Source organism: Strix uralensis, chromosome 7 (genome assembly GCF_047716275.1).
Source record: "Strix uralensis isolate ZFMK-TIS-50842 chromosome 7, bStrUra1, whole genome shotgun sequence".
NCBI classification, from domain to species: domain Eukaryota; kingdom Metazoa; phylum Chordata; class Aves; order Strigiformes; family Strigidae; genus Strix; species Strix uralensis.
This window is the reverse complement of record NC_133978.1, coordinates 29,245,979-29,269,124: the sequence shown is the minus strand read 5'-3', so window position 1 is coordinate 29,269,124 and position 23,146 is coordinate 29,245,979. Positions and strand designations below refer to the sequence as shown.

Below are 23,146 nucleotides of genomic sequence, written 5' to 3'. Positions count from 1 at the left end.
TGCAGCAGGAATGTTAATATTTTTTATTACAATTATTTCACAGGAAGAACTCAAAATAGTCAATCTCACTTATGCTTTAATGTTGGATGAAGAGTTGAACACTAGAGAAGCTGGACTTCGTAATTTCCTTCTGAAAAAGGAGAAAGAAAAGGTAAGTTATCATTTGGAATGCTGTTTTTAGGAAAAGTGTAATATTTACAAAGTGTAATATTTACAATAGTTACAATATTGAACTAATTTAATTTTGCACCTGCTCACCTTTTAGCAGTATCTACAAGTAACCCCCTGGCCTGAAGAAGCCATTATATTGTTAGTAAAAATAGCTCACGAGGTTTTCTCTAGAAATAAGAAAGTGTCAGCTTCATCAGTGTATATGAATGGCCATTTAGTGCTTCTGCTGGCTGAGTTTCATTCCTGATATCTTTTGGTTTTGCTATAGGTCAAGATTGCAAGAACAATCCAGACTACCAAAAATAAAATTGAGACTTACACAGACACCTATGAAAATGCAATAGTTGAAGATAAGGTGAGACTCTCAACAAATACAGAGAGATTCAGAAATTAAAATGTTAATGCTGTGTCTTGGTATGGTACATGCTTCCCTGTAAGCATGGAATGAATTCTGGTCAACGTGCTGGTCACTGAAATTAAGCAGTAAAGGAGGCTATGTGCATAGAAGAATTTATGAAATAGTCCAGATTCCCATGATGCTTGGGAGCACTTGGAAGAGCACCATATTCTGTATTCCTAAGATATGGGCAGGTTGATTTTTTTTTAAAATAACATTGTGGTAACAAGAAAGCATTCTGTTTCCCCTCCTAGAATCTGGAATGTGGTTTTACAAAGGAGTTTGCTGATGTACCTGCCAATCTCCTTGATGAACTTTTCCAACTTTACAAACATCGACCAAAGTAAGATCCCCCCTGATTCCATCTGTTTAAATACTAATAATCTTGTGAGTCAAGAATGAGAATGCTATTTCTTTCAATAGTCTAAATTAATTTGATAATCAGTAGACTGCCTGCTTTTTATTGGATAGTTAACAGTGGTTGATTTCCTATCATACTAACGATTGGTATTTTGAGTACTTACATTTCCTTATTCACCTCACACGATCTATTTTAAATGCAATCCAAATAATCATCAGGTCTCAAAAAATATATTCTTATTTTGTGTGAGATGCAGCCTTACCTATTTGCTCTTTGCAAGAGATTGAGAATATGATATGTTCTTAGTTGTTTGTGAGCTTCTTCTATGCAAGAGAAAATAAAAAGTAAATACTGTATGTACCATGTGTGTGCATTAGGGCTCCAGTGACAGAAATGCTCCTTGACACAGCTAATCCGTATGGGGATTGTCCAGGCTCAGCTGAAGATTACAAAGATGCACTTACCCTTTTAATGAAAGCTATGGATGAACTGGATAGTCCTGAGCACAGGCCTAATGGCTTAGACCTGTCTATATGGGAACGTTTTTGTCGAGCTAGACGAAATAAAATGGAGAGTGAGGAGCTGGTATGTAAAATTCTTTATTTTGCCAGTATACTTGATATTTTCAGGTCTTAAACATCCGTGGAGTTCAAGTGTAGGTCAAGCTAGTGGTGAAATGACAATGCAGCATACATAAGCTGCAGTTGAGTTTGAAAGTTGCTTCTGGCCACATTCAATTCAGAATAGAAATGTCATCAAGGGAAACCAGCTCTAGTTCTCCTTCAGAGGAAAAATTAGCATATTAATGTGGATGGATTTGATCAGAATGATTGTGACTTTGATACGGTTTCATTTAAAAAAAGGATCATTTTCCTTTTCTCTGTCCATACCAAAAAAAGTTAAGGTATTTGATTTCCATCATCTGTTGGAGTTCGTTCTCTCCTGTTAGCATTCTACATTTGCACAAATGCATTCCCATATTTTTCTAGAATGTCAAGAGCAATTCTTAACAAAGAATGTTGCTGGAAAGTTCTAGCAAGCTATTTGTTCAGTTTAAAGCATGAAGGTGTAAATCTGAATTATCCAGAGACAGAGACCTTTGACCAAGAGAGAAGGAAATATGATTTACCTTCATGTGAATAAGCTATGCATAAATGAATAAATAATTTTCTGAGCAGAGTGTAAGGATTTTAACCTCTATGTCTCATGTGCTCTATTGGGATTCTCAAAATACCAGGCTGCATATCTATACATACATATATCTTCTTAAGAACTTGTCATCTCTGTTCTTGAAGAGGCTTGCCCTGACATACTAACAAAGTTGAAGAAGTTCAGAATGTCACGATGTTGCTTGTTTAGGTGAAATGGAAGGCCCTAACACTGGAAGACATGCAGGCCTTTCTCCAGAGAAGAATGGATGACAATGAGAAGATTAAGTCAGAAATAGAAAACATTTTCCAAGAACTCACTTGGTAATTTTGTTTCTTTTCCTATGTTCAACTACATTTTAATACTCCACCAACACAGAACCAAAAGTTACATACAGAATTACACAACTGTGTTTTCCAACACTCTTTTATCCAGGATTCATCTAAGAGACCTACAGTATTTCTGAAGTGAGGTTATGTGAGCAGGCCAAACCAGTCATAATCTACTATCTTAAATAACAACATCAGTAAGGATGGCAGCATGGTCTTCAATGGAAGCTGACTGCCCCAAAAGCTAAAAGGATTCATACAGTGAAGCCCCCAAAGCCTTCAAGGTCACAATATATGCTAGCTAGCTCAGTTAAATTTTGCTCATGTAGGCCGAAGATACAGTGGATCACTCCTAATTGCAGTATGCCACATGACACCTGATTTCACTGAGCTGCTTGGAATTGCAATATTTCGTTTTTTCATGTACATGACATAATTTTCACATTCATTGCCATTCAGGAACAAACCCCAGGATAAATTATACAAGAAAACAGGTGCTGGCTGGGAGTCTCCTCCATTTCCTTTTCAATTGTTAAGATTTCTGTTCAGTAACAACACTTTCTTTCAGAACATCTGCTAGAGTATGTTAAACTGAATCCAGTGGTTGAAAACTTCATGTATGGAAATAAGTTGAAAATACTGTAGTCATTTTGGGAGCAAATAGAAGACAGGCTGTCAAAGAGTAACCCCTACATGAACATATAATAAATATAAACATTTTCTGAATCATGAGAGGATTTATACAATCCTGTTGAAATCACTAGAGGTTGTTTTTGTTTTCTGCCATCTTAGGGTGCAGGAGGAGAAGATGAAACTTGAATTGAATTTGACTATCCAGTTTTTGCTAAAACAAGGACAGGTGGAATTGGAAAGTACTGAGATCCCAGACTACACTGATGCCCTTCTCATTAATAAGAGCATTATTGAAGAACTGAATTGCTCTATCATGGTAATAATCTACGTTATCTGAAGAAAATTTAAGCTTTTCAGACAAAGATACTTTCCTTCAGGGGCTCTGCTTTTTCTCCAGTTTGACATCCAGTTTCAATTCATTACTACACACCCGTAGGCTCAATTGTAATCTAGAAGCTGTTAAGAATTCTGTAATGTCTCTTACCATGATGTAAAGATTGCAGTACAGACTGCTTTCTTGATGTTTGATCAATACAGTTCAGGTCAATGAAATGGCAACAGTTTTTAGACACACCATCACTTACAAGCTGTAAATAGAAAATGCTAATATCCTGGGCACCAGTCTGAAAATTCTTTCAAGACAAACTTATAGTCATGTTAAGGAGCATTTGAACAGTAGCTTACATTAAGATTTTAAAAAAAATACTACACTTTGTAATGTAAAGTGAACTTGGTGATCATACTTAAAAGTTTTTCATACTCTCATTAAACGTTCTTTTTTTAGGCATTTTAGCTGTACAAAATATGCTTCTTACTGCTACTGCACAAAGCCTTCAGTAACAGCTGCAAAATACCTTATACAGAGCAAGCTTGTATTTTGTAAAGCTAAAATGCCTTCTCATTCTTATAAAAGATAGAAGGATGGAGAGAGAGGTTAGTTGTAATTTTCTTCATCTCCTTCTATGATCCAAGGCTGTGGCACAGAGCATAAAAGCGAACAAATTTCCACAAAAGATAACAATCTGGAGCAAAGCCTGGAAAGAAACTGCAGTATAGCATGTTTTCCTTACTAAAATTATAATTTGGGTTGCTTGCCCCTCTTGTTGCAAATAATTATTCCATAATCTGTAAAGTGTGTTAATTAAGATTAATCTATTTTTTCAGGCTCAAGGAGAGAAAAAAATTGCTAGCATGGTGGAATATAAAGATTTCTCTAAAGGGATGTTTCAGCTAGAATGGGAACACAAGAAAATGAGAATGCAGATAGAAGATCTGAAGCAGAAGGCTCGGGATATTGTAACACTACCTATTACAAAAGATCGTCAGCTAGTGAGTTACTTTCTCTAATTTATATTTTGACTGCAGAAAATTTTGCTGCCTATACCTGTAAGATCATTTATACCTTGTAAATCTCTTACTACTATGGAGAAACCTGATGTCCAATAGGTCAACAATTCAGCTTTCAAAGGTAAGTTTTACTTTCAAGATTGATCAGTGATGAAGTTCTTTGGGATGTTCAGTTGTAAATGAAGGCAAAATTAGCCCTAACTCTCAGTGTTTCAGAACTGGCACTGAGAGTAAGGAATCGGGATTGTGCAGCCACAAGGGTCAGATCTTTTAAATCAAGCACCATAACTTCCTTTTAAGTGAAAGGTCTGAAGTGCCCCCAGCTGGTATCTCACAGAAATACTGTAACTTTTTCTCAGTATTCAAAGATGGAGCGTTCCCAGAGGAGTCTCACTGAGCCCAGCTCACTGCCATTTGTTGGCCCAGCAGCAGAATGACAGGGAATTGTTTGCCACGCCTGGCAGGCAAGAGGCAGCAGCTGGCCAGCAAGGCAGCACCCACATAGCTTTGAACAGGCCCAGCTGGAAGGCCAGAAAACATAGGTAAAGGTTGTGGCAGAGAGCCAAGGATACCAGTGGGAGAAGAGAGGAGGAAGGAGAAGGGTTGTAGGGGAAGCCTGAAGGCATTGCAGTATGGGATGTAGAGGAAAAGCTGACGGGTTTGTGGTGATGAGGTGGGGGACATAAAGGTTTGGAGTAAGGGATGTCGGAGGATGGGTAGGCTGGAGATACTGCAGTGGGGAGAATATAAAGCACAGAGAGAATGAAGAATGTTGGAGAGCAGGTAAGGATATTGCAATTCAATCAAAAGATTACAAAATCCAAAATGTGTTTTGCTCAGGCTTCATTTGTTTTGCTGCTGTCCAAATGGCTTGTTCACTTCTGAATCACAGCCAAGGAACTTCCATAACTAACACCAACAAAACAGCTTTCCAAAGAGGTGATGTGACAACACACTGAAAAGTTCTTCCTGCAGATTTATCCTGAATGTTGCTGTTAGCTCAAACTTCATTTAAACTGATGAGCAGAACTATTGCCCCTCAGGGAGAGTTAGACTTGTCTGTAGCAAAAGCATATACCAGTTTAATCAGAATTTGAATCCTCTGAGGGGCTTGATTTCACTTTTTGAGTAGAAATGTGGGATTAGTAGGAAAGACAAGGCAACAGAGACCCCCAACAATAGGAACAGAAAGATAGCTTAGATAAATGTGTGTGGGCAAGGACCTGAGAACACCTGGAATGAGGGTTATTAATAAAGCAGTGAGTGAAAGCAGTTTGGTGCTGTAGGCAAGGAGCCTGCTGGGTCTTTCCTGTTTCTCCTTTTCTAACTAGAGCAGTCCACAAAATATTACCTGTCACTTTGGTGGGAAAGTACTCTGGAAGGATGAATCTACATCTACAGAAACCTGTCTACTGCCCATTATGGGCAGTTCTACCATTTGTCATTTGATAAAGAGGTATTTTAGTAGCAGTGTGCCCAAGAAAATATCTTTAATAAATTCTCTGAAACCTGAATTACTATGCAGATATAAGAACAATAAAAGAAGAATTACTAGGAAGCCACCTGACAAAATAATCACTTTCAGCCTCCAGGTGTGTTAGCTTGGACTACCTTATAAACAAAAGTAGAGCTTGAGTTTTTTGACAACCTCACAACAAATTTTCTTGGTCTTTGTTTCCATTAACTCATAATAGGTAACATCCTTTTTAACAGCTGTACAGTCCAGTATTCACACAGTATATCTTTACAAATTTACAAGATATTTACAAGAATATCTTTACAATGTTCATTTATGATCACTAGTAAGCCTTTCCACTGTGCAGAATTCTAGTTTTTTGAGTTTCTAGTATGATTGTCTTTACAGAACTGTGGAATTGTTGAGAACAAACAGGCTTAGTAAGATGGTTTCTTTCTGTTTTTAACTCTTCAGTTCCTAACTGTGCCAAACCACGACAGCCACATCGCCCGCCACATTTCAGTGATGGAGCAGACTCTTGGCCTCATGGATAAGGTAAATCCTAAGTGAACCACCACATCTGAGAGAGACATCCTTAGTTTAAATGCAACTCCTCTCCTTCATTGGCAAGAGGTGTTTGTAAGGAATAAGTGCAACTGATACAGGCATGCTAACTCAAGGACTGTGGGAGCACAGCCATAACAGCACACACAGATGAATATATATATCCATGTATTTATTCGTCTGGCTTTCAATAGTTTCTTCAACTTGCACTGAGCTGTCTAAAGCAATAAAGTTTTTGGAAGCAGTCATCATGCATGGATTGCTGCATAGATCAACCCTACAGAGAGAAATCTACTTGCTCTATTGCTGGAATTGAATACTTTCCTTCCTGAACATCTGAACGCAGATCTGCTTATCACTTCTTACACAGCATTGCCTATAAAAGTCACTCTTCCATTTCTAATGAAGCATTCTTCCAGACTTCACTGCTTAATGTTTCTCTCCAGGAGTGCCAGCCTGTTCATAATATCACTACCCCCCTATATTCAAAATAACAGACACACAACAGTCTGATTTGCTGGCTCCCTCATTTATTAACATTCAAATGATTATCCTTGTTTTTATGTGATACCACTGGACTTTCTCCAGGTTGCTCTAGCTGGCATCAGCCTCCTCTTCCCCTTCAAGCTTTAATATTTATCTTGTCCCTTTACAGCCTGCCTGACAGCTTCCACACAACCACCCTTTCTTCAGCAGCTCCTAGCAGCCAAGAGTGTTCTCAACACTGATTCCATTGACTTCCTTTCATCCCTTTGCCTTTCAAGTTTTACCTTTAATATATCTCTCTCTCTGACCCGTACCTCTTTGCTCCTTGTCTGCTACTTATATTAGAACTCCATAAAGCATACTGGAATACAGTGCCTGTGAAAGACACCACACAAAGAAAAGCTAGAATGTGCTACTAGTCAAATCAAAAGACATGAAAGTTTACTGAGCTACAGTGCAGTGCTTAAGATTATAGGTTTCCATCATAAGTTTGTCTAAACAGCTTTTGTATAATCTCATATATTTGCTTTATTCATTTGGAAATGGACAGCTGCATGAGAAGAATGTGAAGAACTATCAGAAAAGAATTAAAGAGTTGGAGAAGTGCATCAGTTTAAAAGAACAAGCAAACTACAAGCTCAGCCTGGAGCTGAAAGAAATGCTTGTCTCTGTTTCAGAAAAGAGGCATATCTTTGAGGCAGCCGGTGAGTCGCAGTAATGCATTTTAAGTCACAAGCAAAGAACATTCAGAAAATATCTCCAAGACTAGACAGTCCTGTTCTCCATCAGCATCAGTCAAGGGGCACCTATTTATTACTGTATGTGCACAATTAACAGTGCCCTTTCTAGCACAACAGTTTGACATTGTTTACTTAGAAGCATACCTAGAGATTGTTGGTCTTATAACCAAAGTTGACACAATTGCTGAAAATATTTAACTCAAAATATTACAGTCATTAATACCTTCATTAGGCAATACGCTTTCATTATTTCTCAAAACCGTTCAACCCACTTCTTTCCACCCAACCAAGGGAACAGGAAGTAACGTGAAGCTGAGAAGGGTATTTGCTATTAGGAAAACTGTAAAGATCATGCCACTAGTAAAACAGTTACAGATTTTCAAAATAGTGGGTACTTGCTAAAGGAAGAGTTTCCAGGGCCTTTCTGAAATTTTTTTCTTTATTCAGTACTATAAAGACTCTTAAACCCAACTGTGAGCCTTTTTTAAAATGCTTGCCTATTTTATACAGAACTTGGAATAACCCCAGGACAGGTCCAATATAGACTGTACATCCGCTACAAGTACAGGCTAACCCTTATATTTTGTTTTATGCAGACACACAGCACATTTCTGAAAAGATGGCAAAGCAGCGTTACCGAGAGATTCTGAAGCAGAAACACCTGCGTCGTCGTGTAAAGGAACAGGAAGAAGAGTTTGAAGTTCTTCAGGCAGAAGTTGAAAGACTGAGATCACGAACATTCCCTGCTCTTTAAAAATCAGAGTCCAGGTAGATGTAAAATACCATGGTCTGGTCTAAGAAAAAGAGCTTGGACATCTACCTTTTCTCACTGAACTTTTCTTTCCACAAATTATTTCTTCTGTAATTACTTTAAAAATAACTTCAGTTTGAAAGATGCATGTTTGTCTGTTTTGTACATTTTATACCTAGTCTTATCCCCATCATGTTTCAGTTCATGAGATTTATGTCTGCTGGTTTGATTATATAAACCATATAGCTTATTACAGAAAACAAAGGGTACAAGAAACTAGACTGGTAGAACATATTTGTATAGCCTTAGTCTGCAGTATGCAGTTGTAGAACATTTTGAAAGTGAAGTACTACAAGATATCTATGAGTTTGTATCTGCTAAAATTCATGTCTGCAGCTTCGACTTCATTTTGCTTTTTAAAATATATTTACACCTGTGATGGCACAGGTGGAGGTTGCTGAGAAGATGAAGATATGCTTCAGCATGACCACGTGTGCTGCCTGGCTCAGTCTTGAAAGCTGCTGCTGCTGATAGCATAATCACCCACAGCCACCAGTAGCTATGGCTGCTGCCACTGCCAGAATCACAGAAAAAACAGGTTTGGAAGCCCCTGGCCTCCTGAAGCAGTTGCTGCTATCTCCCACCCCCTCACATTGATCTCCTGCCAGATGTCTCCAAGAACCCTTGATAAAATTAACTACTGCTGGAGACTGATCTACCTACTCAAGCATTCTCAAGGATTTTTATTTCCCTCTTCCATGGTGCATATCGATTCTTCTCCTCCTTTCATAAATTCACATAAAACCTAAACTCACTCCATTATGAGAGCATTAATAGCTTTGATACCTTAGTTTAACAAAACTCTACACTTGTAAGGAAAACTACTTCTGTTGTGATCTTGTACACCACTTCTTTTTTTGCTTTACCATCTCTAACTGGGGTCTGTAAGAATTCTAATTACACCTCCATTCTTCTTGCAAGACTTTTTTCTTCCTGCTGAAACTCCCCTAGAAGCAGCAGAGTTCCAAATTTGCCAAGGATCTCAGGGAAGAGAACCACCCCCTTCACCAGGCACGATCATCTTTTTTTACTAACCCAAAGTGGCAGAAGAATTAAGTGTCTTAATACTCAAAATGGGATTAGCAATAAAGGTTGTTCTTCATTAATTCCGTGGACAGCAACAATCAGTATTCTTAAGAGAAAATTGTGGGTACAGATTCAAGTCTAATGAGCCCTATCAATGTTAAGAGGATCTGTACAATCTTTGATTTTTTTCCCCATGAGATATGTAAGCAATTACTCCCTTATGAAGGAAACAGTATATGCTACCTGTAAACAAAACAATTAAGGTACAACCAATAAGGAATGTGATTGCATATAAAACAATATTTATAGCAGGGAGAGTTGTAGAGTAGTTAGGATTAATGTATGGTTACACTTGACAAGCAGTGATTTTTAAGGAGAATAAAAGCAGAAAGAAGTCACCACACTATATGCATAGGCCAGGATGAGAAAATACGCAATTTCAAGTCAAGATAAAAAAAATTTTAAAAAGAGAACATTTATTGGAGAATAAATGAAATGCTGAAGTTTTATTCAGCTTTATGATGCTATATTTGAAGCACTCCCCTTAGACAAGACGTTGTTTTTCTTATTTATTTGAAGATAGAAAAACCTCAGCTCCACACGACGTAGTAGAGTAGACAGATGTTGGCTGCAATTTTCTTGCCTTCCCTTCTCTCATCTCAGGCTGTGGCAGAATGCTTAAGAGACAGCTTCCCTGAAGACAACTGTGTGGACCAGTAGCTGAAAATGACTGCATTATGGCCCATTTCCCTCAGTAATAATTAAAGCTATTGAGAACATCTCATTGCAGCTTCAGAATATTAACATGAAAATTAGTTATCTTTACTTAATTGGCAAAATGCTATCATTAACTGACTGGCAGCAGGAAGACATTTGTAAAATGGGGATGTATCTGAACAAAGAACTGAACTCTTCCCCCTCTGAACATCAACAGAAATAACAATCTGAGTTCATTATTTCAAGACAAGTCACCTAGCAAAGACTAATCAAAACATGCACTGCCTTCTACCTGTTATTTTTTATTTTTATTAAATAACAATTCACTGATCAAGTTATTAAGCCAGGTTTTCCAAAACAGCACGAGTTCGATCTTTTCCATTAGGTAATGCCTTTTACAGTGCCTACTGTATCTAAGTACCTAGCTTTACAGTATCTCCTGAGCAAACCTCCTAACCTCAACACATAAAGTCCACTGTCTGATCAACAATTCTTGTGTGATCAGAATTCAGTCAGTCTTTTCTGCTTGTATAATTGAAGGCTTTGCACCTGTAGATTATGCATGTACAAAATCTTCTTCTGCTCTGCTGTAGTGCAATAACTGGTCTTCTAACCCGAAAGTATCCATCAGCTGAGTGAGACTCACTTTCTTGCCATCAGCAGAAAAGGCCGACTGGAGTTCATACAGCATCAGCTGCGTACTACTTCTCCATTTCACTATCAAAGCCTGCAGTTCGGACAGGTTGTTCTGAAATTGGGACAAAACAAAACAAATTTTGTCAATTGCTGAAATGTGGTGGTTTTTGATACCCTGCAGATCTGTTTTTATAAAATGCCTTAAAACTGAGACAATACACAAACACCACACATTAAAAAAAAGTGAGTCAGTATTATTGCTTAAATTAATAACTGAGGAGTACACTATGAATTCCGTGTCAAAGAATGACTTAAACGTGCTTTTTTGGAGTTTTGCCTCACCTTGGACCGATACATCTTAACCAGTTTGAGCCTTCGAAGTAGTTCTTCCTTCTCTTGCACTTGTTTCACCAGCCTTACTTTTTCTTCCAGGGACTGTTGCTGACTAAGATCAACCTGCAGCACATCAGAATTCGCTGCTGATCCACAGAGACCACTCTCCTGTAAGGGACTTTTCAAACATGTACGTCCAGTGCTGTTTCTTTCCAGATTTTCAGAGCCGTCTTGTAATCTGGAACAATCTGTACTTGTCTTTAGCAGGCACCCTTTGTCAGCATCAGCACAGTCTTTTTCTTCAGTGTCTATTTTGAGGCGCTTTGCCACTGTAAAATTAGCATGAAATGAACGTCTTGTTTTCCTTAATCGCTCCCTCAGAGCTGCACTCATTGGCTAAAAAAAAAAAAACAAACAAAAAAACCAGAAGGATCAGAATAACCTGATTTTTGATCAAATTTCAAAGAACTGTTTACCCTACTCTAGTTATTATTTACCTAGAATGTCACATATGTAAGGATCACTGTAAAGCCAGACTTAATTCTCTCTATAGCTTTCACAAACTCAAACTTAACTTCTTCCTTTCACAAATATTTGCACACACAGCTGCAAGATATAGAAAGATGTACCTGCACATTTTCTAGGAGCAAATCCTGTATTCTGCTGAGGCAAACGTACTCCTCTAGTCTTTGTGCAGAAGATATACGGCGTATTTCAACCTGGCTAATTTTAGTCCAAGTTCAATTTCTCCCTCTAGTTTAATGGAGATAACGGTTGGGTTTTTTTTACTGTTCCAGCCCACCACAATTACACTTTTTGCATTAGCACTAGTATAAAGCACCTGTATTCTACTTGGGAGTATTAGAAATGATGTATACAATTTTGACTTGTTCATGCTTTGAGATCCTTCACTGATAAGCATCTAAAAAGTGATTTTTTTTCTTCAAAATAAGTTAACAATTATTTTTTACAATCTGTGTCTAATATTTTTACCTGTGAAAATAGACTAAAATATTGGAGAGAGGGATTAGTTAAGGAACACTTGCAAACTAGCCCTATGCTGCATAGGTACAGATGTTCCAGTATTTAAAGGGTGGCTACAAAGAAGATGGAGACTCCCTTTTTACAAGGAGTCACATGGAAAAGATGAGGGGTAATGGGTACAAGTTACTCCTGGGGAGAGTCCGATTGGACACAAGAGGAATATTTTTCACAATGAGTACAATCAGCCACTGGAATAATCTCCCCAGGGTAGTGGTGGATTCCTCAACACCGGACACTTTTAAGATTCAGCTGGACAGGGTGCTGGGCCGCCTTGTCTAGACAGTGCTTTTGCCAGAAAGGTTGGTCCAGGTGATCCTTGAGGTCCCTTCCAACCCGATATTGTATGATTGTATGCTAAGCATGACAACATCACCAAAACACATGCTAGGATGAACACCAAAGCAGAGCTCAACACTACGGAGAATACCCAAACTGAAAGCAGTGTACTTTGTTCAAGTGCAAGCAGAAGTCACAGAAAGTCATTCTGCATACACAGCAACCCAGAACACTAGGATTTGAAAAAAACAAAGATGACAGATTAGAAAAAAAACAACAACAACAACACCCACCACAAACTCTAAATAGTATTTAGATTTATTAGTATGGCATTTGGGTTATACTGCTCCATCATTTTGTATTCACAGCAAACATCCGCATATTCAGAGCAAAATATACCAAGCACATTCCTTACCTGGACAACCTTGTAGCTATGGGTATAAGCTACCTATCTTAAGCCTTCCAGCAAACAGTATCTCAGTGACTTACAACTACTTGATGATTTCACAAGCATTTTTGTTACTATGAAGAGTCACATTATTGGAAAAACAAGTAAGTTTCCATACCTGTTTCCCTGAACCAGTCCCCTGTGGAGCTGCTGTCCCAGAATCCTTTGGAGTATGGCATAGAGATGGCAATTTATCAAGCATTGGTTCTTCCATCTCGAGATGGATAGCTGTTTCTGTTAAAAGACAGAATGAATTATGTATGGTGCCATTTTCACCTGGTATTAATGAGCCATGTGGCTGCAGAAAGAAGTAAAAAGCTCTCATAAGAAATACTAAGGCTTATTTTCTAATTGATAAATTCAAAAAAAGACATCTGCGTAAGTTACACAACTGTTTCATGTGCTAAGTAGCAGCTTGCTTTGTAAACGACTTTTCTTCAAGAGGATGAATGACACTACTAGCTGATACAAAGTATCTTGCTTTGAATTTTGTATATTGTTTCTCCCTCATTCAAAGCTCTACAGATTTTTTTCTTTAAAAGATAATAATACTAAGTCTTACAGGTAGTCCCCATTATATTTTTTTCTATCTGATATCCTTTCAAGTGTTAAAAAGGAGTCAGACAACTTATGAAGCAATCAAACCCATTATAGTATGCCTATAAATCCAGATCCTGCAACAAACTCATTAAAAAGACTCAATCCAAACAAACTGTATTTTCTTAACCTGAATGACCCTCACTGCTTGTCTAACTCAAAGGAATAATCCTTACTAAGCCAGGTTGCGAATAACCAGTCCTTTAATTTAACTGCATCCCAAGTAGTGATAAGAGGATTGCTGGGAGCCACAAGATTTTTATATGTATAAAAAAATCTTTTCTATAAAACAAAGTAATTTGGTACCCAGATCTGTGAAAATAATCCACTCTCATTTGATCCTTCTGGGGATGCTGCTTAAAAAAAGAAATTACTCACACAAGTAAAATTTTGGATTAAAAGTAAGCAACCCCAGTTCACTCAGAAAAGCATCTTAATTAAAATGATAAATCATACCTCCCAGCATGCACCAACTTCAGATTGATCTGGCAATATTTAACTTAGTTTGGCAATTGTGAACCACCTGCTAATGACCAAAATGCAAGCGGAAAGTCGTCAGCTTCAGCTACACCTTCCTGTACCTGCAAATTGCAATTAGGAGTTTCAAAATGGAAGCCTCTTAAAAATAAAAACCTGCAAATAAGTCACTAGGCAACACAAGACTGGCACAAGGGGCTTCCTCTTCAGAGACGAAACGTAGCAAAGCTTCAGTATGCCAAAGTTTACAAACCCAGCAACCCTGGTCTTCCTGGCTCTATACCAAAGGACACATCCTCATTTATCTTACAAGTCAATGTTCCCCCCAGTTGTTCAAAATTCAACATTGTGTTCTATTAAAAAAAACCAAAACAAACAGACTTTAGTAAAGAAAGTCTAATTAATTGGATATTTTAGCAATCTATCAATTAAACAGGAAGCCCGCAGCACCCATTAAATATAATGCAAGTTATCACTATTATTTCTTAATGTAAGCAGGAGCCTAGAAAAAGCTACATCATGCCTATGTATACAGTATGTCACAAATATGTAATAAATCTTACTAAGCAGCAAAATTATTCAAAGCCTAAGAGCTAGCTTCAACAGACTTCAACTTTTTTTAAAAAAAATCCCATGACTCTCTGCCTTTACGTTCTAATGCAGATTATTTGTCATCAAATGACCATGACTACAACGAATACTTTTTCCAATGGTTCACTAAATGCTGTTACTTGAACTCTGGCAGCACATTCATATAGATCTCCTGCACTCTTAAAATCCTTCCCCAAGATCTCAGCCAAAAAATTCTTTACATTTTCAAGTAGTGATGCTATTTATTACACAGAAAAATAATTCTGTCCAGTAAGTAAGGAAAACTTGGGCCAGGAGGGGAAAAGACAATTTTGCACTTCAGTACTTACTTAGTTTTGCTCTTTGGGTAAGTCTCTGATGCTACATGCCTCAGTTTGCCTGCTTACCGCCACATTATGTAACAGCACTCACACCTTTTATATTCTCCTCTCACCAACCGAAGGCTCTGTTAACACTCCAAAACAACTTTTGCCTGGTTACTTTTCCACCCTACAAAGAAGTAGAAAGAAGGCTGGGCAGCCCCTAAGCAGAGCCACAGAGCCGGGGAGCTCTTTCTGAGGTGCTGCACCCTGGAGGGCCAAGAGGCACCCCAGAAACGGAGCACAGCAGAGACCCGCAGCACAACCACTGCCCAAGCCTGAGGCTGCTCGCACACCGTGGATGAGGGGAGGCCTTCAGCCCTAACAAGGCCCCGCCCGCCTCTAGGAGACAGCTGGGCCAGGCCCCGGGGTGGGGGTCAGGGAAGGAGACAGCCCTGAGGGACCCTCTCCCCTCCGTCCCCATGCCAACACCACTGAGGCGTAGGGAACGGCACCCACCGCCCTCAGGGAAGGAGCGGAGCGGAACAAAGCGAAGAACCAAGCCCAGCCAAGCCCTCCCCAAAGCCGCCCGCGCCTCACCGGCCTCGGCGCTTCAATCTCCCGCTTCCGGGGGAACGGGGCGGGGCCAGTGGGGCGCCCGCAGTGCGCCTGCGTCGGCGCAGTTCGCTTCGCGCATGCGCGGAAGGGAGGGCGGGGCGCCGCGGGGCGCCGCGGGGCGGTGGGCGGGCGCGCGAAGCTGGTTCCTGTGGCCGGGCGGGCGGTAAATACGGGGTTGGCCGACGTTGCCACAAAGGTGTTGGGCAGAGCAGGGCTTCTGGAGCCCCCAGCCCCAGGGACCTCGTGTGCGCTTATAGTGCAGCTGGGCACGTGAGGCTGTGCCATGTGCCTTCGGCCAGCATGGGCCTGCTACCCCATGGCTGGGACCTGCCTGAGGCCAGGCGCCATCTTGCTGCACGTGTCCCTGTGCCACGGAGCAGGCTCCAGGCTCCCCACCACTAGTGGCAGGGCAGGCCCCGGCCCAGCCTTTCGGCACAGCCCTTCAGGATAGCCGAGGGAACCACAACTCTGTAGCTCAAGCCACCCATCACCTCTACCTCAGGCACCATCTCTTCACAGCAGGGGAAAAACTCTGCCTGAGGAACCCACAGGAAGAAGTGGATTCTGAACAGCACTGACTTGCTTGTGAGGGAAGGAGAAAGAAGTGAAAATGAAAAAACTTGAAAAACAGGCATCTAGATTGTGATTGTGACAAGGAGCAGCCCCAGCTGTAGTTGTGGTCATGCAGTTCAGAGTAGGATTGGAGTGCCCTGAAGTTCAAAGGCACTGCTGAAGCAAGTGTGATTTTGGTATCTTTATCAGCAAACTTCCCTTCCATGCTGCAGACATTGTTTTCCCACGTGGATTTACGTTTTTCAAAACTGATTTGTACAAAAGGTTTTTCCAATGTAACTGTCAGGACTGAAAATGAGCTGTGGAAGCCATAACAGCGACAGCTCCCAGCCCATAGGGGTGGTGTATCAGTGGTTCCTCCAGCACTGCCCACAGCAAAACTGCTGCATGCTGTGCAGCAAGGCCTCGCACAGCTGTGCTGAGTGTTGCACGTAGAATACATGCACCCACATGCTCTCACTAGATCACACCCTTAATTTGTGTGACAGAAATGCATTAATATCCTGCCTGGTTCCTCCTCACAACCACAGATGAGGATGCTCGATTTTCTCTTCACCTTGTGTAACTCTGACCTGTATTGAGACAAGACACACTCTTGCACTGAAAGGTGAGTAAGCACTGAGTGTAGGTGTGATAGTATGTTAGCAGTTGCTGTGCTTTTGGCCATAAGTATATGTAGATTCACTCACTTCAAATAGAATTTCACAGGAATGACAGCAACCTTTTTCTCTCCTACAGTAAAAAAGTGTCCAAGCGTTCAAAGCCCATCTAGAACGAGTCACTTTGGGAAATCTGAGAACTGGGGGCCTTTAGATTTCTCCTTGTATAGGAGTTGACTATCTATGGGTGAAATTTGTTTGGAAACAACGTTCTCAGTAGCAGATGTATCTATGTGACTAAGTTGTGTGATCTTTTGTAACCATCTAGCAAAAAAGCTCACACAATACCTCAACTGTTGAGGCAGTTTGGAGGCATTATTTAAACCTGCCCCTTTTTCAAATTTTTATTTTAATACCTGCAGCTAATTTAATGTCATAAGTGTTTTAAGTTTTTAATATGTTAAAAATGGACTCCTGAGTGCAACAGTAAAAGTGCTAATGGAACTCCTGCTGCAAACTTACCAAGTCGGTTGGATCTCAAATACGCTGGAGCTTTGAGATGGCATGTCTCCAAGTTCACAACATATTTCCTTCTGTCTCAAGGATGGTCCCTGCTTTAAATTACTCATGCTCTGTTGTACAGACATGTTAACAGTTGAGTTGCACAAGAACAGAAAGTTTGAGATTTTAGATCATTTGCCAGCTGAGATTCCAGTAAGATTTTACAGGAACATAACACGTGAAAAGTCATCCTGTGCATTATCATTGCTGCTTTATTAGGGCTACGCCCACATGCCCTACCCGGAGCGAGGATTATAGTCTGTTTGAGACTGTGACTATAGAAAGACAGTTTCACACGTTGGGTTTATGAGTTTAATGTACTACACATAGAGAAAAGAAAATATTATCATCAGTATTCACTGATGGGTAATCACTCTAGGAAGAGATAATGTTTTGGGTTGGTATTGTTTAGCTGTGTTTACCACATTTACCTATGGGTTTACTTGGTGTTTACATGTAATACTGCAAAAACATGACTTGTCAAAGATCTGGCAGGAGGCCCCTATGGACCTGGGAACTAGTGTCATCAGTCACTATCCAGTTGTGGTGGTTTAGCCCCTGCCGGGGTCTGAGACCACGCGGCCGCTGCCCCTCCCCCACAAAGGGAGTGAAATACAAAGCCCCAAGACTGAAATAAGGAAAGGTTTAATACAACAATGCAATAGCAACACAACCAACAACAACAAAAACAATAACAGTAATAGTGATAGCAATGAACAGAGCAAAATAGCTACCAAATACAGCAGTTTGAAGCACGATGTACAAAACCACGAGTGCACCGCGCTCCCGCGCCAGGAAAATGTGACCTGCCAGGATGTGACGTCCGCATGGTATCTGAATAACCCGGCTAGAGCTCCCCCCCACTGCTGGGGAAACTTAACCCTATCCTGGTTAAACCAGGACACCAGTGACTATCCAGTACTTTTATTACAGAAAACCAGTAGTGATGGATATTATGTTATCCACAACTTAATGATGGCAAACAGGAGGCAGACTAAAACCTTTCTCTGAAAAAGTGCACATCTGTTCCCTTTGAGGAGAAGAGATTATCCATGTGTTATTGATACTGGCATGTTTATGGCACACTGTAGGATGTTTCTCATACTATTCAGTTAAGCTCAGTGGTACATGCACACAGCTAGCAAGTTCATTGCAATACAGTCTTTATTAAGCACTATAATGCTATTGTTTGATTTTTTTTTTTATTCCTTTTGTGATCAGAATAGTTTGGGGTAAGCAAAAAAAAAAAGAAAAAAATGCATAAGAAATTGTGCACTGGGTAATAAAATTATTGAGCTCTATTTGCTGAGCATATTGCTTCCCTTCAGAGAAACTTGTTTCCCCAAGGACAAGAAGGAAAATGTGCTTACTGGTTTTATTTTCTTTGGTGTTTCTGTGGTGACATTTTAGTGATTGGATTTTATTTTTTTTTCAGTTTACACCAGTTTGTCTGCACAATTGAAAGATACTCTCTATGTATCATCTCTTTCATTAATCTTATATTACCAGAAGAGCACTAGGGCTCACACATCAGCACTGACAGGACAAGAACATATTTTATTCCCCTATGGGCATCATCTGTAGTAGCAAAGCCAAAGTGGAAAGTAATAGTAAAAGATACTGACTTTGGGTTTAGAGACTCCAGTTTGACCTTTAGGGGTTCTTTTCTTCGAGTGCCAGGAGCATCACAAAACTTCCATTTAACAGCTTGCTGGGCACAACAGCCAGGCCTTTTCTCCCTAAATATTGCCAACGAGTAACTAAGATGTTAGTCAACATCTAAGTCTTAAGTCTACATTCTAAGTCTTAAGGCACATATGTGTTACCCCCTTCTCTTATTTTTCTGAAATCTGTTGATCTTGTTTAAAGCCAAATGATGTATCCTGACGCATGAAGTACACTCTGCACTGTCTGCATATTCTCTCTTGCCTGAGGCAGGAGGGTGGAGTGTTTATGTGCCTAACCACTAACTGCTGCAGAAATTTTTAAAATCCTACCCACTTCAGCATGGGCCTAGGGCTGTGTTTTTGCTGGCTGCAATTCACTCCTCAGAAAAATGTTCTGACTTGCTTATAGATGTGTAAATATATCGAGGGAATGTCTTTATAGATCGGATTCCTGGAATAAAACCAGTTTGCTACAACAAAACCTGTCCTTGGGAGATAGATTCTGCTCTCATATGGTGTAAATGTCCAGTAATTGTAGTGAAGTCACTAGAATGACATCAGCATGAAGCTAAAGCAAAGTAAAATTTTGTTGCCTTTTTTGCTTTACATCTGGGGCTTGCTTAGACTATCCCTTATTTTTTACTTCAATCTTCAAGGTGCCTGTCTTGAAAAGAAAAACTGACATAATTTATTGTAGCTGAGGGACACTGCAATTTGCCATTACAAAAGATAAGAGCCAGCTGAGATGCGCTTCCTAGTTCTCGCTGCTGGATGTGTGAATAACTGAGTGGGTGAGGCACAGTGCTAATAAAAGGGAAAGGCATAAGACTGTCTCTTATTTTTGTGTCTGCTTGTGGGATTTTCTCTGACATAGTCATGCCAAAAATTACAGTTTGAAGTCTTTATGAGACTGTTGCAGACAAAGGAAGCAATAAACAGACCTTCAGTGTTCTTGTCTTTGCTGGAGAACTGATCGATCATTATTTTAAAAACATTCAAGCCTTTTAAATCTAAGCCCAAACTAGTCCCTGGTTCAGCCTTTGTCATCTGTGCTGGTCTGAGTGTATTTTTGTGTTAAAGGTATTTGGATTGTAGTGGAGCTTGAAGAGTCATTTCATTTTCTCACGTATTTAATACAAAAGTTTGTTTCATGCTGCGTGCATGTAACTCTTAGGTTGCTCACATTTATCTGTGCTGCTGAAATTTGTGAAGCTGAAAAAGTGGACGTGATTTATTTGCAAGTGCAGACAAGCTAGTTTAAGGGCAGATACCCATAGTCTGGAGGCCTTCGGTGAACCCAGTGGATTAAACTGGGGTGCCAAACAAGTCATCCAGTGAGCAGGTAAGCACAGATGGAGATTCACACCTCATCTTTTTCCTGGACTCCTGGGGGTTTCACTGTTGCTCTGAGTGTAGACATGAATGTCCATCACTTCAGCAGCATAACTGCTTATTGTTTTGTTGTAGAACAAATAACCATTCTACAGAGCACACCTCCTTCCCTATCAAACTGCAGCATCAGCAGGCAGGATTTAAAAATTTACTTCCTCCCTGCTGTTAAGAAACAAATTAGATCATTTACCTGAGGCTAGAGAAAGCCTTATAAAGTAAAAATTTAGAGGTCTTTTCCTAAGGATGAAATACAAATGTGGTGTTCATGGGAGTTTTCCATTTCTGGATACTGCTGACAATAAAGTCACATCTAGAGGGCTGAGATTTCAGTGTGGCAATGATGTCAGGCACTGACCATGATCATGCTGCAAACCAGGCTCACAGGTTAATACACTGGCTTAAAGCTCTCTCCTGTTTTCCTGGTCATACAGTTAGTAACTTATATAATGTTTTAAGTGTGCATGATTGTTGTAGTATGGGGGATACGTATGTGTATTATTCATGCAAACAAAATCACAGGTCTAAGGACAGCTGCCTCAGAATTGTGAGGCAGGCAATTCACCAAGAATTGTAAAAAAGTATGAAACTCTCACTTTTTAATACAAAGGTTGAAGCAAATTCAAAAGACAAGGTACTCGCAGACAATGGGAACTTAATAAATACTTGCTTATCACCCCTCCTCTCAAAATAGCTATAGAGAAGGCAACAAGAATGTCTTCTGTGCTATTTCCTTTAGCAAGTAAAATGTGCAGTGAAGCTTTTTGACTTTGTGTTTCTTGAGTAAAATGTGCTGTTTATGCCAGTTATGGGTCATTTCAAAATGGATATTTCAGTGTTTGTGAGCTGTATTGCTTTTGTTCCAATTATTTCCAAAGTAGTTCCAGTGCAAATTTTTTACTCACGTTCATATCTGAAATAACTGTATTTTGAGTCCCTTTCTCTACATAGTCATAGAGAAAGAGCTTTACTGATGAGTGTGTACTATTTTCTTACAACCTCAATGGGTTGAAGTGGTTATTCTTACATTATTTTTGCTGTTGTCATGTTGCCTTGCTGCAGAAGGGCAGCTTAGCCCTTGTGACATTTGAAGCCATTGAGAAAGTTCCTACTGAACTGAAGGGAAGCAGAACTATGTTATCCTGATGGAAGGTAGTAGGAGTGTGGCATATGGAGTGAGCTAATGGTATGATTTCATGTGGTGCTGAGATACAGGAATTGCAGCTGAGTGCATTAGCATAAGTGTTTCACACTGTGTTTAATGTGTGAGAAGGCAACCAGTCTCCCTCTCAACACATTAAGGAAACTGTATTTTGGGTGAAAAACATTTATCTTAAATGGGGTCCAGGAATGCTGAACTGATGCTAAGTGAAGAAAGAAAATTCTTTGGTGAACCAGATTAGCAAGTGCTACCGACTTTAACTGGGGATGTTTTCCCCTCGATAGTCCACGTAGCTTTGAGGTTGTGTCCTGGCAACTGTGACCTCCATCACACATATTGATAGTGACTGAACAAGCTCTCTTCGTCACCAACCTCTTTGATGACAGCCATGCCATACAACTTCAAGTAGCACTCCTGTAACTGGAAATCTCCCAGTATATTCACAGCTGAAAGAGTTATTCTGGTTTTGATGTTTTAAAGTTTAGTGCATTTTTTTCCTTGAGTTAATTACAAGCATTTTATGGGTAACATATGCCAGAATAAGCTATTTCATCATTGTTAAATGCTTGATGGTAACTCAACACATGGGTATGCATTGACAAGTTTTCTCTTGAAAGACTCCACAGGAATTAGATCAGCAGACAGATCACCCTGGAATTTCAGCTAGCATATACCCTGCCTCTTTTTGAGTCTGTGAAACCGGGCATGATTAACCTTAAAACTGTCCACATTTATGTCTGGATAGGAAGTCCTATGTGGGATTCATTTTTCTAGGATCAACAGTGCACATATGGGTGCACCCTACTTAATAATGTGTGATACATGGTACAAAGAGTAATCAAGAATATCACCATTTAGTCCATGCAGTTTATTTTGTTTGGTGACATCTTTCTTTTCCATTTCAGCAAGGAATTCTGTGTCAGAATTTTCTTTCCTTAAAGCAGGATTCTCACTTTCTAAAACCAAGCCTAGAAGCTGTTAAACTACCTTTGGTCTAACACTTCCTTGTCCTAAGCTTTTCTCTCAAATCTAAAGAGACATGCTTTCTCACAAATATCACTATAATGCAGGAGCTACTACTACTTTGCATTACCAGTTAGTGTGCCTGCTGTAACTGCTGATTTTCTAAAGATGTGTTTAAAAAAAAAAAAAAAAGAACAATAGTTAGAGGTTGGAAATGACAAAGAGGAGGATCTCCAGTACCTGTTACTGGAAGGTCTTGGTGTTTTGCTGTTGCCTTCTCAAGGGGTTTCAGTTCCACTTAGAACAAATAAATAGTTATCCTCACCAATCTCCAGCTTCTCAGCTATGCCATGGGTACATCTTGCAGGTGAGAAGTGCAAATATGTCTCAAAACCCAACACTGGTGAGATGCTGAAAGTTGATGCTGGCTTGTGACATCAGAGGCACTGCATAGCACTGCTGGGAAAACTGCAAATGAAGATGCTGCCCTTTCTGCTCAGTGCTACAGGCAGTGGCCCTCAGTTTTGTCAGTCTCATTATTCCAGATGTAGTATGGATTTTTAACAGTCAAGCCTGCAGTCTAATTTTGACACCAGACAACCAACCTGAGGTACAGGTCTATGAAGAGTCCACCTGGCAGTGGAGAGATTGAGAGGACCTCAAGAAGCTAAAGAATTCATACATTTTCCTTTTATCATGAACCTGAGTCCACCAAAGATATATTGC

The 23,146-nt window shown here is 39.8% G+C and overlaps 2 protein-coding genes across 5 annotated transcripts in view; one reads left to right on the top strand and one right to left on the bottom strand.

Annotated features, from left to right (window-relative positions):
• The window catches only part of CFAP43 (cilia and flagella associated protein 43), a 51,817-nt gene extending 38,562 nt beyond the window's left edge, over positions 1-13,255 (top strand). The window contains exons 29-40 of one of the 3 annotated variants that reach the window (XR_012629706.1): positions 44-151; positions 440-526; positions 823-911; positions 1,307-1,514; positions 2,289-2,401; positions 3,200-3,356; positions 4,205-4,369; positions 6,318-6,398; positions 7,444-7,597; positions 8,230-8,401; positions 11,256-11,346; positions 12,845-13,255. Coding sequence is in view for 2 of the 3 variants with exons in the window: in XM_074875228.1 (XP_074731329.1) it covers positions 44-151; positions 440-526; positions 823-911; positions 1,307-1,514; positions 2,289-2,401; positions 3,200-3,356; positions 4,205-4,369; positions 6,318-6,398; positions 7,444-7,597; positions 8,230-8,387 (1,320 nt within the window). In the remaining variant the exon portion in view is untranslated. Of the gene's footprint in view, positions 1-43; positions 152-439; positions 527-822; positions 912-1,306; positions 1,515-2,166; positions 2,260-2,288; positions 2,402-3,199; positions 3,357-4,204; positions 4,370-6,317; positions 6,399-7,443; positions 7,598-8,229; positions 8,533-11,255; positions 11,347-12,844 lie in introns of those variants that run through there. The other 2 variants (XM_074875228.1, XM_074875229.1) reach the window with 2 other exon arrangements.
• SFR1 (SWI5 dependent homologous recombination repair protein 1) lies at positions 9,917-15,541 on the bottom strand. Of its 2 annotated transcripts, XM_074875230.1 has the most exons (6): positions 15,489-15,541; positions 14,919-15,078; positions 13,978-14,102; positions 13,043-13,158; positions 11,166-11,552; positions 9,917-10,935 (listed from the first exon to the last, which is right to left on the bottom strand). In XM_074875230.1, exons 3-6 carry the CDS (start codon positions 13,985-13,987, stop codon positions 10,744-10,746), a joined length of 705 nt encoding a protein of 234 aa, XP_074731331.1. In that variant the 5' UTR covers positions 13,988-14,102; positions 14,919-15,078; positions 15,489-15,541; the 3' UTR covers positions 9,917-10,743. The 2 variants fall into 2 exon arrangements, with proteins under 2 accessions (XP_074731331.1, XP_074731332.1); XM_074875231.1 differs by lacking the exons at positions 13,043-13,158; positions 13,978-14,102; positions 14,919-15,078; positions 15,489-15,541 and adding an exon at positions 11,786-12,836.
• Between the last annotated feature and the right edge of the window lie 7,605 nt (positions 15,542-23,146).

Coding starts and splice junctions, on each gene's coding strand:
- SFR1 (XM_074875230.1), bottom strand. Junction 11,553..13,042: donor GGACTGGTTCAGGGAAACAG/GTATGGAAACTT, acceptor TTTTTTTTTTAG/CCAATGAGTGCAGCTCTGAG. Junction 10,936..11,165: donor TTAAGATGTATCGGTCCAAG/GTGAGGCAAAAC, acceptor TCCCAATTTCAG/AACAACCTGTCCGAACTGCA.